The sequence below is a fragment of the Heliangelus exortis genome, chromosome 1 (genome assembly GCF_036169615.1).
Source record: "Heliangelus exortis chromosome 1, bHelExo1.hap1, whole genome shotgun sequence".
NCBI classification, from domain to species: Eukaryota; Metazoa; Chordata; class Aves; order Apodiformes; family Trochilidae; genus Heliangelus; species Heliangelus exortis.
The window spans coordinates 760,844-782,026 of NC_092422.1; the positions used below are offsets into that span (position 1 = coordinate 760,844).

Below are 21,183 nucleotides of genomic sequence, written 5' to 3' on the forward strand. Positions count from 1 at the left end.
AATCTAAACCTCCTTGGTGCAACTCGAGATCCTTTCACCCCAAAGCTCCTGGGTACAAAGGAGGAAAAGGAGGAGAATGATGGAAAGAGCCTGGAAAAAGAAGATGGGTGAAACCTCCATGCAAGGACAAGCCTGGAGTTTGGCTGAGCCACGAGTGGGTGTGTGATTGCTCTCTGTGAGTACTGGAAAGCAAGGAGAGAAAAAAAAAAACAAACCTTTTGGCTGGCTGAGAGTGTCTAACTGGAAATAACTGCAGACAAGAGATCCCAGCAGAGAAAGTTGTAGCCTTAAAAAAAGCAGAAAGTCCCTCTATAATGGGAATAAAAGGCTGGAAGGGCTCTGCTCCAGTCATCACATCCCATTCCCACCAGGCCCCACGTCATAAATCCTGCTCATAAACAGATCAGAAACCTTATTAAAACAAGCTGAGCTTCTGCTCTTCACTCCTCCCCCTTGGGGAAGCCATCCCAGAACCTCTGTGCTCAGGGGCTGGAAAACCTTGGAAATCCCAACTGGGAGGATTTTGCACCCTTTTTGCCCCCATTTTTAAGCATGGAAAAGCCTCCTGCTTGTTCTCCCTCATGAAACCACCTCGAAGATGCACAGCAGAGGTCACCCAGAAACTTCTGATGCATCTGCAGCCACCTCTGTGCTCAGGGGCTGGAAAACCTTGGAAATCCCAACTGGGAGGATTTTGCACCCTTTTCCCCCATTTTTAAGTCTAGCAAAACCCCTTCTTGCTTGTTCTCCTTCCATGAAACCACCTCAAAGATGCACAGAGAGATCACCCAGAAACTTCTGCTGCATCTGCAGCCACCTCTGTGCTCAGAGGCTGGAAATCCTTGGAAATCCCAACTGGGAGGATTTTGCACCTTTTTTGCCCCCATTTTTAATTCTAGCAAAAGCTCTTCTTGCTTGTTCTCCCTCCATGAAACCACCTCGAAGATGCACAGCAGAGGTCATCCAGAAACTTCTGCTGCATCTGCAGCCACCTCTGTGTTCAGAGGCTGGAAATCCTTGGAAATCCCAACTGGGAGGATTTTGCACCCTTTTTCCCCATTTTTAAGTCTAGCAAAACCCCTTCTTGCTTGTTCTCCCTCCATGAAACCACCTTGAAGATGCACAGCAGAGATCACCCAGAAACTTCTGCTGCATCTGCAGCCACCTCTGTTCTCAGGGGCTGGAAAACCTTGGAAATCCCAACTGGGAGGATTTTGCACCCTTTTCCCCCATTTTTAAGTCTAGCAAAACCCTTTCTTGCTTGTTCTCCTTCCATGGAACCACCTCGAAGATGCACAGCAGAGATCACCCAGAAACTTCTGCTGCTCAAAGGCCCCCAGAAATCTTCAGTTTCTCCAGGAAAGCAGAGGGGGTTCCCTCACCCAAGAATCTGCTGCTGAATGATGGTGCAGGAAGGTGAAACCTTCACTGGGGGCAGGAAAAGGTCTCAAGTTCTGCCACATCATTGCCAGTTCTGAGCTTTAGAGTAGAGAAGCTTTCCCGTGGCCAAGAAGCAGCTGAGAGACCCCAAACCCATCAAAGATGAACAAGAAGAGGTCCCATGGTTCCACCATGTCCCAGAATCATCCCGATCCATCCCAATAGCTCCATCCTTTCCTGGGATGGGGACCTCAACCCAAATTCAAACCAAACCATGAGTGCAGCAGCAAACTCAGCCCTCAGAATGTGCCCTCCTAAGCTCAAACCAGCTGCCAGAATTTAACCCCAGGTTTTCTTGTCCCAGTTGGAGGTCTGGACAGGAGACTGAGTCCTCTCTTCAAAAAAAAAAAGCATCTTCTACCTGTTTGAAGACTCTTCCTCCTGGGGCATCCCTCTCTGGACTACTAATTAATGGAATTTGGTGCAGCTTCCTCACCTTGGATCAGTCCCTTGGATCAACCCTTAGCTCAGTCCTTGCTCTGCTGAATGGGAACCCAAATCACCAGTGATGTGAATCCCTAAACATCTTCCTGGGGTTTTAACCCAACGCAAGTGGAAGGAAAGGGAAAGCAGCTGAGATCCCACCTACCTGGGCAGATTTTACAGCATTTCCCATCGACTTTCTCTGGATAGTCACAGGGATACTCCTTGGGACAGGTGATTTTCTGGCAATCCTGGACCCCATCCCTACAAGTGCAGAGGATGCAGGGCAGGAGGCCATAGAGCCTGAAGATGGGATGCCAGACTTCTCCATGGGAATAAGTCTTCCCGTTGTAAACACAGGCTGGAGGAGAGAGAGAGAAAAGAGTTGCCAGAAATAAATCCCCTTTCATGGATCCTCTTTCATCCTCTTTTCTATGCCCAGGGCCTGATGGAGCTCAGCACATTCCATCACCTCCCAAATGGGGCTTTTGAGGAACGTGGTCTCCTGGCAGCACCTCCAGGACCACTGGAAGTGAGGATGTTGCTGTCGCTCCATCCAGGAGGTGCCATGGGATTTGGGGACCAGGATGGAGGTGATGGAAGGTGCTGGGATCAACCACCCCAGTGTGGGGCAAATGGGAAATGTGGCCAAGGTGTCACCAAACCTCTGGAAGCCCAAGGTCTCCCTGAGGCTGCCAGAGGAATGAAGCAGAGTGAAGAGTGCCATCTGCTGTCTTCTGCATGAACATTTTTGGAGGTCCTAAAATTTCCTCCTGGGCTTCCTCTCCAAGGATTGGAGAGGCCTTTTGGAGACAAAAAGTCCCCAAGAGGAGAAGGGATGTGTCTGTTCCCCCTTTGGCTCCATGGGGTTGCCTCTCGTCTCATTTCCCTGCTCTCTTCTCCAGGAGAAGGACCAGAGCCCTGGGACAGCCCCAGCACGTGGTGGATGAGTTCAAGGAGGAAAATCCCTGTCCCTTTGCAGGTCCTGGGGTCTTCCAGGTGAGCACATCCCTTCTGAGGTCCCAGATCTCCAAAAAAAAAAAAAAAAAAACCACCCCAAGGACCAATCTTCTCCCCATCCTTTTTGGGAAGTGGTGGATTCATCCAGGCAGGAGGCTGAGGGCCAGCAGGGAGAGCAGGAATTAGGAGCTGGTGGGAGAAACCTCCTGCTGAAATAGATTCCATGGAGAATTCCAAGTCCTGGAGATGCCACCTTAGGTTCCTCCATCTCTTACCTTTCTTGTGCTTCTCTTTCAAGACGATCTTCATGGTGGTGCCACCTCCTCCTTTGGGTTTAAACCTCCTGGGAATGAATTCCAGGGAAGAACTGAGAACAGAGGACATGGTGGCTCCTGGTGGCTTCCTGCCCATCCCTTGTCCCAAGCACTGTTCCTGTGAGTGCCTCTGTGAGGAGTCAGAGAAAAAAAAAAAAGAAAAGGGTCTCAAAAAAAAAAAAAAGGGGGTCTCAGACCCCCAACTCTAGGCAGTTGGGTTGTTCTCACTCCAAAACTTCTGGAAAAAGCCAGGGGGGGTCCTTCCTGCACGACTTCCAGCAGCCCAAGAGCTCAACCCATTGCACCACTCCCACAGGCAGTGAAATGGGATGGTTTATTCCCATCTTTATTCCCAGATAATTGCTGGGAAACTGAGGACTGGAATCTGTGATCCAGCCAGGATCAGAGAGGTGAGGACGGGCCATTCCCTGGTGGGCACCAGGAAGGTTGGTGTGGGGCTGAAATCCCCAGAGCATCTCAGGCTTCCCAGAGCAAACTCCTGGGACAAGCAAAAAGGGTCCCCTTGGGTCTTTTTTGGAGGTTTTAGAGGTGGTGGAGGTGGGACCTTGGCATTCCAGCAGTATGGAAAAGGGCAGGGCCAGGAGCTGTGAGTGACCCTAATCCCACCCAGCTCTGAAATGGCACCAGGAATCCACCCTCAGGAGCCAAGGAATCACTTTTTTCCTTCCTGGGGATGCTGGTACAAACAACTTGGGGAAAGCACTCTGGGGGCCAGGTCCAGAAGCTACAACTGGGATGCAGGACACCTTGGAGTCCCAAGGAGACTTCAGATCCTACAGGAAAAGCTCCCAGAGAGGGATTTGGGCCACCTGATCCTATGGATAAGAGTCACTTCTGCCTCTTGGTCACCTCTGAGCCTCCTTTGCCCGTTTTCCTCAGTTGTGGCCAACTCCAGCCAGGTTGGCCAAGAAGAATTGTCCAAGATTTCCACTTCCCAAAGGTTTTCTCCTTTTCCAAAGACCTCAGAGAGGCTTCAGAGGAAGAGGACAAGAGTTTTAAGGTCTCTCTCTTTGCTGATTGTCCCCTCACCCAGAGCCAACACCAAGACTTGGTCCAGCAAACCAGGTGCCCCTGGGGCTGCTCTCCAAGGAGCTCTTGGGGATCATTTCTCTGCACCATGGCCAAGGGGGGGGTGGTTTCCTTTGGCCCATTCCCTGGGGCTGTGCCAGGAGCAAGAACCTGAGCTGGAAAATGCAAAGGTCACGTACAACACCTCTGTTTAACTGCAGGGGTTCCTCTTCTGGGGGCTTCTCGTAGGAACCATCTGGAAGAGAGAGAAAAAAAAAATTAAAAAAAAAAAAAATCATAGAATGTTTGAGGTTGGAAGAAACTTTTGGGATCATCTCCTCCAAGCTCCCTGTTATGGGATGCAGCTCATCCATCCCAGGATGCTCCAAGCCTCATCCAACCTGGATTTGAACACTTCCAGGGAAGAGGAAGCCACAATTTCCCTGGGAATTCTGTTCCAGGGTCTCAGCACCCTCCTACTGAAGGATTTCTTCCTAACATCCAGGCTAAACCTTTTCTCCTCCAGTTTGGAACCATTTCCTTGCCCTCTCTTATGGAAAATCCCTCTCCAGATCCTGCAGGGCTGGATGAGGATTTGTTTTCTGGGTGACCAAATGTACCTGGTCCTGCAACTTGGAACATGGAGCACATCACCCAAAGAAACAGGACCCATATCCCTCAAAAAAAATCCTTTTATCCTCACTGAGTATTCAGAGAATCTTGGGATGGGTTGGAAAGGATCTTCAGGATCACCCAGTTCCAACCCCAGGCATGTTGGGGTTTTCTCCAAACCCAAAAAACCCAAAACCCCAAAAAAACCCTAAAACCCAAACCCCAAAAGCTCCAAGACAGAGATGACCTTGAAGCTTCTGCAGTTTAATGGCAGGGAAACACCCCAGAGGTGGAGGATGAGGGGCTGGGGATGATCAAAAAAAATCTGAAATATTTTTCAGGGAGTCAAAGTCATGCCCCAGCTGCATGAGGGAACCCAGGGGATGGAACACAACTTGCAGAAGGGTTTGGGAGCTCATTCATGGCCAGGAGACCACCATGGCCTTCCAAATATAAATATAAATATAAATATAAATATAAATATAAATATAAATATAAATATAAGTATATTTTTATATTAATAAAAAGGAATATATATTATATATTCATAAATATATAAATATATTTTATATATTAATAATTATACATATAAAATAAATATATAAAAAATAAAAATAGAAAATAAAAATAAAATATAAAAGAATATAAAAGAAAGAAAAAAAGGAAAAAAGAAAAAAGAAAAACAAAAGGCAAAAAAAGAAAAATAAAAAGAAAAGTAAAAATAAAAGGGAAAAAAGAAAAAAGAGAAAAAAGAAAAAAGAGAAAAAAGAAAATAGAAAGTAAAAAGAAAAGGGAAAAAAGGAAAATAATAAAAAATAAAATAAATTAAAAAAAGAAAAATAAATTAAAAAAAGAAAAAAAAGAAAAAAGAGAAAAAAGAAAATAGAAAAGTAAAAAGAAAAGGGGAAAAAAGGAAAATAATAATAAATAATAAAAAATAATTAAAAAATAAAAAAATAATAAAATATAATAAATATAATAAATAATAATAAATAATAATTTTTTTAAAAAGAGAGAAAAAAAATTTAAAAAAAGATAATTTTTATTTTCTGGTGGGACCCAGAGAGAGGGAGTGACCAGATTTACAAGAGAGACTCCCAAAATCCCCAGACCTTGCTCCTGGGTCCCTCCTTACCTTTGCACACCTGGCAGCAGGAATCTGGCACGGAAAAGGGAGAGGAGCACAAGAGCTCTGGGCAGGTCACCAAACCACAGTAAATCTGCCCTTCCTGGGAGAGAGGAGCAAAAAAACCACAGAGTCAGCACCTGGAAAGGTGGGGACAGGGCCCCACGTCCCCAATCTTGGGAGTCAGGGCTTCAAATGAATAAATCCCAACTTCAGACAGAACCAGAGAATGGGTTGGGCTGGAAGGGACCTTCCAGCTCCTCCAGTCCCAACCCCTGGATGTGCAGGGACCCCTCCCACAGCCCAGGTTGCTCCAAGCCCCATCCAACCTGGGCTGAGACACTGCCAGGGATGGGGCAGCCACAGCTTCCTTGGGCACCCTGGGACAGGGGCTCAGCACCCTCACCCCAAACAATTTCTCCCTCCCCAAGATCTCCTCTCCATCTCCCCTCTTGCAGCTGGAAACCCTTCCCCCTCATCCCATCCCTCCAGGCCCTTGTCCAAAGTCCCTCCCCAGCTTTCCTGGAGCCCCTTCAGGCACTGGAAGATGCTCCAAGGGCTCCCCAGAACCTTCTCCTTCTCCTTCTCCTTCTCCTTCTCCTTCTCCTTCTCCTTCTCCTTCTCCTTCTCCTTCTCCTTCTCCTTCTCCTTCTCCTTCTCCTTCTCCTTCTCCTTCTCCTTCTCCTTCTCCTTCTCCTTCTCCTTCTCCTTCTCCTTCTCCTTCTCCTTCTCCTTCTCCTTCTCCTTCTCCTTCTCCTTCTCCTTCTCCTTCTCTTCTCCTTCTCCTTCTCCTTCTCCTTCTCCTTCTCCTTCTCCTTCTCCTTCTCCTTCTCCTTCTCTCTTCTCTCTTCTCTCTTCTCTCCTCCAGACTGAACACCCCCAACTCTCTCAACCTGTTCCAGGCTCTCCCCACCCTCAAATTCCAGAATTTCTTCCCCATCTCCAACCTCAATCTCCCCTTTCTCTCCAAGTTTTAACCCATTTCCCTTCTCCTCTCCCTACCCCCCCGTGTCCAAAGCCCTCCCCCAGCTTTCCTCATAGAATCAGAGAATTTTCATGGTTGGAAGGGACCCAAAAGCTCCTCCAGTTCCAACCCCTGGATGTGCAGGGACCCCTCCCACAGCCCAGGTTGCTCCAAGCCCCATCCAACCTGGGCTGAGACACTGCCAGGGATGGGGCAGCCACAGCTTCTCTGGGAAACCTGTTCCATGCTCTCACCATCCTCAGATTCAAGAATTTCTTCCTCAGATCTCATCTCCATCTCCCCTCATGCAGCTTGAAACCATCCCCCCCATCCCATCACTCCAGGGGGGGTTGGAAGGAGATGATCTGGAAGGTCTCATCCAACCCAAACCCTTCTGTGATTCCCAAGAGAATTCCCCCCTGCATCACAGGGGACCTGGAAGAGCAGGAATGTCCCTGGGACATTGCAGACACTTCTTGTGCCCCTTTAGGGGGGGTGAAAAGATCCCCACAGGACTCCAGACTTGGTGGGGGGAACACTGCCCATGAGCATCCCTGTCCCTGGGGACATCACAAGGGACGGGGCAGCCACAGCTTCCTTGGGCACCCTGGGACAGGGGCTCAGCACCCTCAAATTCAAGAATTTCTTCCTCAGATCTCATCTCAATCTCCCTTTTTTCAGTTTAAAGTCATTGGTCTCATCCCATCCCTCCAGGCCCTTGTCCAAAGTCCCTCCCCAGCTTTCCTGGAGCCCCTTCAGGCACTGGAAGCTGCTCCAAGGGCTCCCTGGAACCTGAACAACCCCAACCCTCCCAGCCTGGCTCCAGGGCAAAACTGCTCCAGCATCATCTCCATGGCCTCCTCTGGACTCATTCCATCTCCTTCTGGTTTTTGGGACCCCAGAACTGGACCCAGCCCTGCAGGGAGGGCTCTCATCCCCTTCCTCACCCTTCTGGCCGTGCTCCTGGTGATGCAGCCCAGGACACAGTTGGATTTCTGGGTTTCCTGCACCCCTTGCCAGCTCATTAATGTCACCAAATATCACCAAATATCACCAAATATCAGCAACAATGAAAATTCTCAGCTGAAATTCTGCCCTTGGTATCCTCTCCATCCTCTGGAACCCTCTCCTGGATGGACATGTCTGGTCCTCCTATTTCTTATAAATGCAGAGGTCTTCCCCAAAAAGTGGGAGGCAGAACCTTGGTCTCATCCATCATTATTTCTGCTGGATCTGGGAGACCCACACCATGCACCTGGAAACTCTTCATGACTCCCCAAAATTCCAAGTGGCCCCAGAACCTTTTCTCTAACATCTCCCAGGACAAGGAGCTGGAAGCAAGAGGGAAAAGTGGGAATGTGATGCTGAACCCAGCCCCAGGTCCATGCTGCATCCCTGCCCTCCCTCCCTGCTGCGGTCACTCAGCACACAAAAAGCACAAAAGGACTTCCAGGTGGGGACCTTCTTCCACTGGTTTGGTGGTTTTGTTGGGAAAACACCATTGCTGTAGTGATTCCAGCTGAATCCCTGGCCAAAGCCAGTCCTGAGCTCAAGAGCATCCCAGTCCCACTGCAGGGAGTGGATTGGGAGCCACCAAATCACACCTGGAACTCAGGTTCAGTCCCACCACATCCCAAGAACTTCTGAAGCCCAAGAACCCTGCATCCCCAGGTCCTTCTGCATCCAAATCCATCTCCTTTGAAGCAAGAAAGCTCCTGGAAAGTGGGAGAAGGCTCCAGGTTGTCCTCTCTGCTGACCACCAGCCCAGGAGCAGCCAGACCTCAGCAGGGTTCTCTTCTCCATGCAGCTTTTTTGGGCATCTCCAAGCTCTCCATCAACCAAATCCAAGAGGTTGGCCAAGGATTTCCCTTAGGAAACCAAACCACAGGAGCTCCTTCTGCCAGCAGGGAGCTCAGGCTGCTTGGCAGGGGACTTGAAGATGGGGGGAAGGAGGTAAATGTGAGGATTTCCTGGAGGTCCAGACCTGCAGGAATTGGGGTTTGGCCAGGTCAGGTCGTGGAGAAGTCACCAAAAAAAAAAAAAAAAAAAAATAGAAAAAAGGAAAAAGAAAAAAGAAAAAAGAAAAAAGAAAAAAGGAAAAAGGAAAAAGAAAAAAAGAAAAAAGAAAAAAGAAAAAAGAAAAAAGAAAAAAGAAAAAAGAAAAAAGAAAAAAGAAATAAGAAAAAAGAAAAAAGAAAAAAGAAAAAAAGAAAAAGGAAAAAAGAAAAAAGAAAAAAGAAAAAAGAAAAAAGAAAAAGGAAAAAAGAAAAAAGAAAAAAGAAAAAAGAAAAAAGAAAAAAGAAAAAAGAAAAAAGAGAAAAGGAAAAAAGAAAAAAGAAAAAAGAAGAAAGAGAAAAGAAAAAAGGAAAAAGAAAAAAGAAAAAAAGAAAAAAGAAAAAAGAGAAAAAAAAGGAAAAAGAAAAAAGAAAAAAGAAAAAAGAAAAAAGGAAAAAGAAAAAAGAAAAAAGAGAAAAGAAAAAAGAAAAAAGAAAAAAGAAAAAAGAGAAAAGAAAAAAGAAAAAAGAAAAAAGGAAAAAAAAAAGAAAAAAGAAAAAAGAAAAAAGAAAAAAGAGAAAAGAAAAAAGAAAAAAGAAAAAAGAAAAAAGAAAAAAGAAAAGAGAAAAAAGAAAAAAGAAAAAAGAAAAGAGAAAAAAGAAAAAAGAAAAAAGGATTTGTCCCAGAGGCTGTGGTCACGGGGTGATTTTTCAAAAAAAAAAAAAGGTTTAGGCCAGCTGTTGAGGCAGCTGTTCTAGCAGCTGAGATCAGACCCAGCCTCTGCACAGCCCCACAGCCAGATTTTGATTTTCCCCTTGGTATCCAAGGCATCATCCTGCCCAAGCAACAGAGCCTGAGCCAGAGCCTCTGAGGAGGAGGAGGACAGGAGGGTCCCCAGGCTCCTGGGGATGGTGGCAGATGATGGGTTGGGGGGCTCTGTCCCAGCATTTGTCCCCATCCAGCTGGGGCTGGGGTCCATCAGAGAGGAAGCAGCCCCAGAGCTGTGTATTTTCTACATCTCCACTCTTCTTCTTGCCACCTGGCTCCAAGTCCTGTAGCTCCAAGATGTGCAGCAGCAGCAGCAGAGAAGTTCTCCTGGGATCACTTTGCATCCTCTGGTGGTGACCCCATCAGGACAGAAGGAGGTGGTGGGGGCTCTCTCACCTTTTTTCCTTCCCTGGCCAAGGGTTGGAGACCTTTAAAGGTCCCTTCTGACCCAAACTTTTCTACAATACCATGAAATTATTTGCTGCAAGCAAAGCACAGCCTGGTGGAGCCTGGTCCAAAGGCTGGGAGATGGGCAGTGGAAGCCAAGTCTTCAATTTTATTTATTTTTTTTTTCCTAATGCTGTTCCCTGCAGCATCCAAGTCCAGCATCAGCACTTTCTATCCCACCTCATTCCCTGTTGGAGGAGGAGGAGCTGCTCCATTTATCTCCTGAAAGCTGTGACCACACTCTCCACACACCTTCCCCATCTCTCTTGTGTCTGCCTTGTGTCTCCTGAAAACCATCAGGACTTGGGTGTTGGTGCTTTTTTAGCAGGATCCCATCCCTTGGGAGAAGGTTTGGGAAGTGCAGAGCATTGCTGGAGGCTCATGGAGAAGGAGCAGCCCTCCCGTGCTGGGTGATGGATGGAAAATCCCTCCCAGGGATGGGTGGGTGGGCAACCCATGGATGCTGAAGGCCACAAAGCATCCTGGCCACCATTGGAACACTCAGGTTGGGCAACCAAGGGCTACCAAGGAAGTTGGGCATGAAAAGGTGCTGCAGAGGCCATGGAAGCTGGTGAGAGGCTGAGTGAGAGGCTGAGTGACAAGATGGTGACATCCATCATCCTGCTTCCTGCAGGAGATTTTTGTAGCCAGCACGTGGGACATCTCCAGGGCACAGCCCCACACACCATGGCCCAGAGGGATGAAGAAGACACTGGAGGAGTTTCCAAATGAAATCAGCTCAGGATCATAGAATCAGAGAATCCTAGAATTGTCTGGGTTGGAAGGGAGCTCAGAGCTCCTCAAGTCCAACCCTTGATCCACTCCCCCCGTGGTTCCCAGCCCATGGCACTCAGTGCCACATCCAGGCTCTTTGGAAATATCTCCAGGGATGGAGAATCCACCCCTTCCCTGGGCAGCCCATTCCAATGCCTGATCCCCCTCTCCATCAAGAAATTCTTTCTAATGTCCAACCTAAACCTCCCCTGGCACAACTTGAGACCATGGCCTCTTGTCTTGCTGAGAGTTGCCTGGGAAAAGAGCCCAACCCCCCCCTGGCTCCAACCTCCTTTCAGGGACTTGGAGAGAGTGATGAGGTCTCCCCTGAGCCTCCTCTTCTCCAGCCTCAACACCCCCAGCTCCCTCAGCCCTTCCTCACAGCATTTCTGCTGGATCCCTTCACCAGCCCAGTTGCCTCCTTTGGACCTGCTCCAGCACCTCAAGCTCCTTCCTGAGCTCAGGGGCCCAGAACTGGACACAGGACTCAAGCTCTGGCCTCCCCAGAGCTGAGCACAGGGGCAGAATCCCTTCCCTGGACCTGCTGGCCACGCTCTTCCTCAGCCAGCCCAGGATGCCATTGGCCTTCTTGGCCACCTGGGCACACTGCTGCCTCCTCTTCAGCTTCCTGCCAATCCAGACTCCCAGGTCCCTTTCTGCCTGGCTGCTCTCAGCCACTCTGTCCCCAGCCTGTAGCACTGCACGGGGTTGTTGTGGCCAAAGTGCAGGACCCAGGTGCAGAACATCTCAGCCCTGGGTTCACCTCCCACTGAAACCCCAGTAAGAGGGGTGGGGATCACCAGGAGATGGAGATCAGCCCTGGTGAGCAGGTTCTGCTGGAAATGCCTCCATCTCTCTGCTCTCATCCATCTCCTGGCTGCACCAGGGGTGAGTTCCAGCTGTGCAGGGCAGGAGATGGGTGCTGGAGGCTCTGCATGACCCCAGCACCCAACACTGGGTGGGAGAAGCCTCCACACCATTCCTGGAGCTCAGGCTCAGTCCCACCACATACCAAGAACTTCTGGAGCCCAAGAGCTGCTGTCCCTCTTGCCTTGCAGGCATCCTGAGCTGCCCCAGGTCCTCCTGCATCCAAATCCATCTCTTTTGCAGCAGGAAAATAGGGAGAAAAGCTCCAGGTTGTCCTCTCTGCTGTAGGATGCCTCGGTGGGGCAGGTGGGATGGTTGGATGCTCTGGGGACAGCACTGGTCCTCACAGGAGGCAGATACCCAAGGAACCCCAGTGAGATCCACCCAGAACTGTCCTGTGGGATCTCCAGGGACCAACCCACCCTTGGAATAACTTCTTGGGGCTCTCCCCACCAGGGAGGAGGAGATGCAAGTGAGTGTTTTCTTCTCTGACCCCACAACCCAAGGCACATTTGCAACACACCTTGCCCTACATCAAAGCCAGACAACTTTCCTGGGCAGAGATGGAAGCACCCAACCCTTCAGTGGTCCTTGGCCACTATTTAGGGAAGACCCAGAACCATTTTAAAGAACTGCTTCTCCACCTCCATCCATTTTGGAGGAAGCTCCATCTCCTTGCGCCGCGGCCCCGAGCCTGGTGACAAACCACCCAAATTTGGTACAACACCCAAAGGCCCTCATGAGGGTTTTTTTTTTTTTTGACCTGGTAAGACTTGGGTGGGTTCCAGGAGAAGACCCTGAGCCCTCCCCAACCTCCCAGAGGTTTGCAGGTGGCTTACAGAGCAGCTGCACTGCACGCACTGGTTGGGCTGGCGGCTGGGGAAGAGCTCACTGGTGCTGAACATCTCCCCTTGCTGGTAAGTTGTCCCGTTGTAGTGGCAGGACTTGGTGGGTGCCCGGAGGCCAGAAGGGGGATGTGGCTCTAGAAAAGAAGGTGAGAAAGCAAAAAAAAGGTGAGAAAAAGCAATAGGATGAGAGGCAACCCTTGCCTGGCCACCATGGAGCGGGGATGCTCAGCAGGTTCCCCCCTAAGTCCAACCCAAAAGGACAAAAAGCCCTTTGCACATCGTGGTGCTCATGGAGAAGGGGTCAGGACATCCCCCTGTGCCTAAAAGTTTGGGGAATTTGGCTGGCCTGACCACACTGAGCTCAGCACAGAGGTAGGACTGGAGATCTGGCCTCCTGAGGTCCTGTCCCTCACCATGGGATTGTGGGGGCCGAGGTGAAAATGAGCAATGATTTAGGAAATTAAAAAAACCAGTTGTAGAAAAAAATCCCCCTCTTTCTAATTTTTTATCTAATCACCCATAGGAGAAGCTCTTTTTCTCTGGCTCCATCTGATGCTGAAGGTCATAACAGGGGGGGAAGAAAAAAATCAAGAATTTTATTAAAAATCTTCAGAAATGATTTTTTGGGTTTTTTTCTCTGTACCCCACACACTTTGCTGGCAAATGATCTGCGTGAGGTGCCAGCTCCTGGCTTGTCCCTGACATTTTGCCCTTCCAAGGGTTCTTGGGATGGGGGAGAGTGGGAGAAAGTGGCCTGGTGGAGAGTCCTTTTCCATCAAAATGAGGTTTTTTTTGGAAGGAAAAGCGACACGAGCAGAGCTGCCCCCAGGCATTCAAATGCCATCAGCTGAGCTCTGTCCTGCAGTTTGGCACCTGGGAGATGCCCACCTACCCAGACAACGTGGGCAGCACTGCTGGGGGTCTGTGATGGGGCTGGGACACTGCAGGGTTGGGCACTGGATCCTGTAGCACCGGGTGTTGCCATTCTGGGGAGAAACCAAGAAGTTTTCATAGAATCATAGAATCCTAGAATCCTAGGGGTTGGAAGGGACCTGGAAAGATCATCTAGTCCAACCCCCCCTGCCAGAGCAGGGCCCCCTAGAGTACATCCCCTAGGAACGTGTCCAGGGGGGTTTTGAATGTCTCCAGTGAAGGAGACTCCACAACCCCCCTGGGCAGCCTGTTCCAGGGCTCTGTCACCCTTACAGTAAAAAAATTTTTTCTGATATTCAACTTGAACCTCCTATGCTCCAATTTACACCCATTACCCCTTGTCCTATCACTGGTCACCACTGAGAAAAGCCTAACTCCATCTCCCTGACACTCACCCCTTACATATTTGAAAACATTGATGAGGTCACCCCTCAGTCTCCTTTTCTCCAAACTAAAGAGACCCAGCTCCCTCAGCCTTTCCTCATAAGGGAGATGTTCCACTCCCTTAATCATCTCAGTAGCTCTGAGCTGGACTCTTTCAAGCACTTCCCTGTCCTTCTTGAACTGAGGGGCCCAGAACTGGACACAGTTTTGATCAGTTTTTTCAGCCCCGCACAAGAAGGAAAGTGCTGGATGAAGCCACCTGCTCTGTCAGACCCCACTGGTGTTGCTCACCCAACCCAGGATGTCTCCATCCCTGGATCAACCCCTTGATCTCATCTCCCACCCATCCAAAAACCCACCCATGGTCCCACAGCATCCCTGAGCCACCCGCATCCCACCAAGCCCACTGAGATGGCTCCTTCACAAGGTCACCACTTCCAGGAGGGAATGTGGAGCTTTTTCTATAGGAAGGAGACCAATCCAACATCCCTACGGGATGGGAAAGGGTTCCTCAGGTCCAAGTAGACACCAGAACCCCTCTGTTTCAGCACCATTCCCACCAGCCTAGGGAGGACGTGCCTCGGAGCAGCTGCAGCGGATGCAGTACATCAACCCCTGGGGCTCCAGGTAGGGGTGCCAGCTCTCCCCTGGGCTGTACTTCTTCCCACTGAAGTCACAGAATGTCTCAGGCCCTGAAATTCAACCAAGAGAAGCTAGATGTGAGGAAAAAAAAAAAAAAGAATCCTTGGGAGACCTCTCCTCCCTCTGCACGGAGCAGGGCAAGGACAGCTCGGGGCCTTCTTGCCCATCCCACAACCTCAGAATGGGTGCATTCCCCCAAAGTCCATAATTTGGGGGTCTTTTGTTAGTCTGGGACCTGTCTGACCAGCTCTGTGCAAGCTGGGACCTCTTGGAAGGTGAGGAATAGAATGGGTGCTGATGAGGGAAAAATTAGAGGTGTTTCTCTGAAACAGGAACAGCAGAAATTCTGCTGTGAAGAGGGAGAGGTGATTTCAGGGTGATGCTGTGGGGCTGAATTGGCCCCAAAAAAGGGCTGGGAGTGGTGGAAGAGGATAAGGAGAGCCTGAGTTTTGGAGATATTTTCATTATTACTCAAAAAAAAGAGACATTTTGAGGGCAGAAATTCATTCTGAAGAAAAATCACCCTCATCCCCAACCAAGAGCTTCAGCTCCTTCAGTCCAGGACCCCCAGACAAGCACTGTGGGCAACCATATGGACCATGCTGGCTTGCCCCATCCCACCTTGGGATTTTAGTGGGTTTGATGTGGCCCTGGTCTGGCTGTGGGGCTGTCCATGGGGTCAGCCAGTCCACCTCATCCCCTTTTTGCCCCCAAAAGCACAAACCCCTCTATTTTTCTCTTCATCTTTGATCCCATCAGCCTGAGAAGAACCAGTTTCCAGCCATGCTCCTGAACTGGAGGTGTCTATCCCAGAAATATTCCAGCCCTGTCTACCCTGGCATGGGTTTAACCTCACCACAGCACAGGGAGAGGGATAAGATGGTGCCCAACCACCTCCTCTGGAGAGGTTTTCCCTGGATTTTAGCACATCCCTATCAACCTCCTCCATCTCCAAGCCCTTGGTCCTTTGGCAGGATGAGGCCAGGCTGCAGCAGGACCTATGGGACAAGCCATGGGGCCACCACCACCACCAAAAACCTCAGGAATTTGGCCAGGGAGCCCAATTCTCTCCTCCTTAATGCTGGCATCCAAAAGCATCCCCTAATCCTGCAGCATCACCTTTCAAACCTGCAGCACCTTGGACTTATAATTCCCACCACATCCCAGAGGCTTCTCCTGCCATCCCATGGTGTGTCCCCAGCTGGAGGGACACGTTGAGGTTTCACCTCTTTGAGGAATAAACCCAAAGCTGCCTCTCTGTGTGTTATTAGTGGCTTCAGGGCTCCCAGCCCCACTAAAAGCTGATTTCACAGGTTTATGTCATCAGGGGGATTTGAGGTGGTTTGGGTGATTACGTGGCTGGCTGGAGGGCAGTGGAGACATTTACACTCCTTGAAGCATTTATGGGGCTTTAAAAACCCCCTGGTCCCCTGGGGGTGGAGGGAGAGGGTTGTTTTTTGAGGCACAGTGCCCAGTTCCCACTGCCCATGGTGTGAAGCTGGGGAAACCAGGAGGTGCTGAGCCCATTGCTCTGCTGGAAGGATGAGGAGCAGAGGGGCCCCAAAACAAACTCGGTGGTGTTTCCCACCCTGATGATGCTAAAAAGCCACCCCATGGCCCACTCTGTCACCTGTGATCTGGAGAAACCACAGAAATCAGACAATTATCATGGTTGGAAGGGACCTTCCAGATCATTGGGTTCAACCAGCAGTCCTGCACCACCTCAACCACTAAATCATCTCCCAGAGCACCAAATCTCCCAGGTTTTTAATACCTCCAGGGATGGTGAATCCATCACCTCCCTGGGAAACCTTTTCACTCTTTCAGTGAAGAAATTTTTCTTAATATTTAATCTGAACCTTCCCTGGCACCATTTGGACCCGTTACCCAACTCAGGGCCTGCTTGGCATTGTCCCACCTTGCCCATGCTGGAAAAGTCCAGTGCTTCCCCACTCTTTCAGTGAAGAATTTTTTCTTAATATCCAATCTGAACCTTCCCTGGCACCATTTGGACCCGTTACCCAACTCAGGGCCTGCTTGGCATTGTCCCACCTTGCCCAGGCTGGAGAAATCCAGTGCTTCCCCACTCTGTCAGTGAAGAATTTTTTCTCAATGTGTTTCTCCCACCAGCCAGGCAAAACTCACACACAAAACTCACAAATGGGCTCTCATCCCCCCCTCAGCTCCTCAGCATCCTCAGGATGAACCCCAGAGATGCTTTTCCATGGCTGGACCCATCAGGAAGGGCATCCCAACAAACCTGTGATGGTGGAATCACAGAACCATCCTGGTTGGAAAGGACCTTCAAGACCATCAAGTCCTGCACTACCTCAACCACTAAATCATTTCCCAAAGCACCAAATCTCCCAGGTTTTCAAAACCTCCAGAGGATGGTGACTCCACCACCTCCCTGGGCAACCTGTTCTAGGGCTTCCCAACCCTATCAGTGAAGAAATTTTTCTTAATATCCAATTTGAGCCTTCCCTGGCACCATTTGGACCCGTTACCCAACTCAGGGCCTGCTTGGCATTGTCCCACCTTGCCCAAACTGGAGAAATCCAGTGCTTCCCCACTCTGTCAGTGAAGAAATTTTTTCTTAATATCCAAGCTGAACCTCCCCTGGCAGGATTTGAACCCATCACCCAACTCAGAGCCTGTCCCACCTCACCCAAGCTGGAGAAGTCACCTCCTCAATGTGTTTCTCCCACCAACCAGACAAAACTCACACAAATGGGCTCTCATCCCCCCCTCAGCTCCTCAGCATCCTCAGGATGAATCCCAGAGATGCTTTTCCATGGCTGGACCCATCAGGAAGGGCATCCCAACAAACCTGTGATGGTGGAATCACAGAACCATCCTGGTTGGAAAGGACCTTCAAGACCATCAAGTCCTGCACCACCTCAACCACTAAATCATCTCCCAGAGCACCAAATCTCCCAGGTTTTCAATACCTCCAGGGATGGTGAATCCATCACCTCCCTGGGAAACCTTTTCACTCTTTCAGTGAAGAATTTTTTCTTAATATTTAATCTGAACCTTCCCTGGCACCATTTGGACCCGTTACCCAACTCAGGGCCTGCTTGGCATTGTCCCACCTTGCCCAAGCTGGAGAAATCCAGTGCTTCCCCACTCCTTCAGTGAAGAATTTTTTCTTAATATCCAATCTGAGCCTCCCCTGGCAGGATTTGAACCCATCACCCAACTCAGAGCCTGTCCCACCTCACCCAAGCTGGAGAAGTCACCTCCTCAATGTGTTTCTCCCACCAACCAGGCAAAACTCACACCAATGGGCTCTCATCCCCCCCTCAGCTCCTCAGCATCCTCAGGATGAACCCCAGAGATGCTTTTCCATGGCTGGACCCATCAGGAAGGGCATCCCAACAAATCTGTGATGGTGGAATCACAGAACCATCCTGGTTGGAAAGGACCTTCAAGACCATCAAGTGCTGCACCACCTCATCCACTAAATCATCTCCCAAAGCATGAAATCTCCCAGGTTTTCAATACCTCCAGGGATGGTGACTCCATCACCTCCCTGGGAAACCTTTTCACTCTTTCAGTGAAGAAATTTTTCTTAATATCCAATTTGAGCCTCCCCTGGCACCATTTGGACCCATCACCCAACTCAGGGCCTGCTTGGCATTGTCCCACCTTGCCCAAGCTGGAGAAATCCAGTGCTTCCCCACTCTGTCAGTGAAGAATTTTTTCTTAATATCCAGTCTGAGCCTCCCCTGGCAGGATTTGAACCCATCACCCAACTCAGAGCCTGTCCCACCTCACCCAAGCTGGAGAAGTCACCTCCTCAATGTGTTTCTCCCACCAACCAGGCAAAACTCACACACAAAACTCACACAAATGGGCTCTCATCCCCCTCCTCAGCTCCTCAGCATCCTCAGGATGAACCCCAGAGATGCTTTTCCATGGCTGGACCCATCAGGAAGGGCATCCCAACAAATCTGTGATGGTGGAATCACAGAACCATCCTGGTTGGAAAGGACCTTCAAGACCATCAAGTCCTGCACCACCTCAACCACTAAACCATCTCCTGAATCATCTCCTGGTGGGTTTTGACTTGATTTATTGTCTTGATGGCATCAAGCTCTTGACTCTCCAGGCTGTACCTCCAAAGGAGGTGACCACCAGCTGTCCTTCCCACCTAATCCAATCACAGGGATGTGGGGGAAGTGTTGCAGAGGTTGGAGATTTCCAACCCTTTTGGGGTGGATGCTCTAGGAGGGACAGGCAGGGGGCTTTCCCCCTCCTCAGGTCATCACCCCACCCCTGTAGCTTGCTCCAAACTTCCAACAAAACTCATCCTCCTGGCCATGCCCAACCCCAGCTTGAAGCAAACCACACAAGAACCGGGAGCATCCGGCTGGGGAGAGCGGAAACCCGGGAGAAAGGAACCAAAAAAAAAGAAAAAAAAAAACAAAAGGGGAAATTTAAAGAAAAAAAACCCCAACCAATCCTCATTTTGCAAACGGGTGAGAAAATGACTTCATTTTTCCCTGCTCCCAGCATCTCCATGAATTACACTGAGGGTGAAGAAACCAAGTGGCCTCCGTGTGACGCGGCCCCGCTCGGCTCGCGGGCTCCCGTGCCAGTTGGCTGCTCCTTCCAAACATTTAATCACTTGGCCTTTCACAAGTGGAGCCCTGGGTCGGGTCCAGCCCTCGAAAGCAGCCCTGATTCATGTCTGCAAAGGGCTTGCTGGTAAAATCCAAGCTGGGCAGCAGCAGAAATTTGTCCACATCTCCGCGGAGTTAACGCCGCGGGGTTGGCAGGAGGAGCCGACACCTTTGGTTAAGAAGCAAACTTGGGGATGGGTTTTGGAAAGGAGGAGGCTTTGGGTGTTTGTTTTTTTCTCGTGTCAGGCTAATAATTTTGTTTTCAGAGGTCAAACTTTGGATATCTTCCCAATTCCCTGGGAGTGAAAAGCCATTTGTGGCAGTAAATCGCTCCCGTGCCGCTCCGTCTCCTTATTTATTGAGTCTTGGGCAAGCAGAGTGCTCACAAAAGTCACCTTGTTTTACTTCTGCTTTTCCAGAGAGGGCTCTTGAGCTCTGGAGTGTTTTCAAGGCTGCAGTCCCAAAAATCCAGACAATGCCATCCCCTTCTTTTCCTTCCCAGGGACCAGAAGATCACTGGGAGGAGCAGAGTGAGGATCAAGTTGCCCAAGACACAAGAAGAACTTGCTGGTTGCAAGCCAGAAGCTCCATGCTTGGAGGTGGCCCTAGGGGACCTGGAAGCAGGAGCAGAGGTGGGAAGAGGCAAAAACCTCCCACTTTAAACACCTCCAAGAAAAGATCCCATCTAAAAGGTTTCTTCTCAAACGCAAGAAGCCCCCAGCCCAAGACTCTGCTCTTCAAAGAACCATTATGGGTTTAAAATGACCCAGAAAAACCAACGGGAAGCCATGAAAAGGATTCCTCATGCCCAGGGGGAGGGTGGGAGATGCTTTGATGGGTGACTCTTCCATGGAGAAGCTTCTCTGCTTTTTCCACCCCACTGAACTCCTCTGTGGACACAATGGAGAAGGGAGGTTTCTCCCCATCTTCTCACCCAGCAGTTGTTTTCTGCTGTAGCTTCAGTGTTTTCTTGGGTGAGGAACACCTTATTACAAATAAATCAGTGAATACCCCAGGCCAGGGGGGTTTGGGGGCAGTGGTTTGGCCCAACTCATGTCCATACCCAGCTGCTGCCACCACCCTGACCCAGATGCCTTCAGGCATTGGGCAAAACCCAAGTTGGAGTTGGCCAGCACCAAGCTGGTGAGTGGCCCAGCAGCAAGAGTCTGGTTGATGCTCAAGGGTGTTCTCAGTGAAATGAGGTGAAAAGGATGAGGGGGAGGACAAGGCAAGGTTGTTACCAAGAAAAAAGGTGACCTCTGGCCATGGTAGGGACAAGAAGAAGCCATCAGTTTGGGGCAAAGCCTGGAACTTGTCCTAAGACAAGAAGCTTTTCATCTACCAGGAGCTTGAAAGCCCAGAAGAGGTTATTGTGGAGGCTCTGAGACCCTCTGTGGAGGAGCAGCATCTTCCTAAGATGGTCCAGAGACATCAGCCCAGAGTGACAAGCTGAATGGCATGGAGAAACCCCTCCTGAGCTGCTTTTGGTGGCTGCTGACATCTCTCTGACACTGTGACAACAGCCCTGACACCTCTTTGGGATGTGTCACAAGAGCTTCACCCCATGATCCTTCATGTGCCTAATTTGGACCCAGTGAGAGACCAAGAGCCCCCACCTTGAGCCATCAAACTGGGCAGGGTTGGTCAGACCTCCCCCAGAGATCTCCTGGCCTCAAACACAGACAAATCCCCTTGAGACAATAGGTCCAGGAGACTTTTCCCTGGAAGTTCTCCCACCTACTGACACAGCCCATTGGAACCAGGTTCCTTGCACCCTTCCACCTTCATAGAATCCTAGAATTGTCTGGGTTGGAAGGGAGCTCAGAGCTCCTCAAGTCCAACCCTTGCTCCACTCCCCCCGTGGTTCCCAGCCCATGGCACTGAGTGCCACATCCAGGCTCTTTGGAAATATCTCCAGGGATGGAGAATCCACCCCTTCCCTGGGCAGCCCATTCCAATGCCTGATCCCCCTCTCCATCAAGAAATTCTTTCTCATGTCCAACCTAAACCTCCCCTGGCACAACTTGAG

The 21,183-nt window shown here is 49.9% G+C and overlaps 2 protein-coding genes across 2 annotated transcripts in view; one reads left to right on the forward strand and one right to left on the reverse strand.

The window, feature by feature from the left end:
• Positions 1-21,183, forward strand: part of SLCO2B1 (solute carrier organic anion transporter family member 2B1) — a 238,989-nt gene that overhangs the window by 200,903 nt on the left and 16,903 nt on the right.
• Positions 1-21,183, reverse strand: part of CHRDL2 (chordin like 2) — a 41,928-nt gene that overhangs the window by 14,460 nt on the left and 6,285 nt on the right. Inside the window, exons 2-9 of the mRNA XM_071734381.1 lie at positions 14,464-14,576; positions 13,421-13,553; positions 13,038-13,058; positions 12,559-12,701; positions 5,914-6,007; positions 4,367-4,422; positions 3,099-3,267; positions 2,030-2,224 (exon numbers count right to left, since the gene is read on the reverse strand). Coding sequence (XP_071590482.1) covers positions 2,030-2,224; positions 3,099-3,267; positions 4,367-4,422; positions 5,914-6,007; positions 12,559-12,701; positions 13,038-13,058; positions 13,421-13,553; positions 14,464-14,576 — 924 coding nt within the window. The remainder of the gene's footprint in view (positions 1-2,029; positions 2,225-3,098; positions 3,268-4,366; positions 4,423-5,913; positions 6,008-12,558; positions 12,702-13,037; positions 13,059-13,420; positions 13,554-14,463; positions 14,577-21,183) is intronic.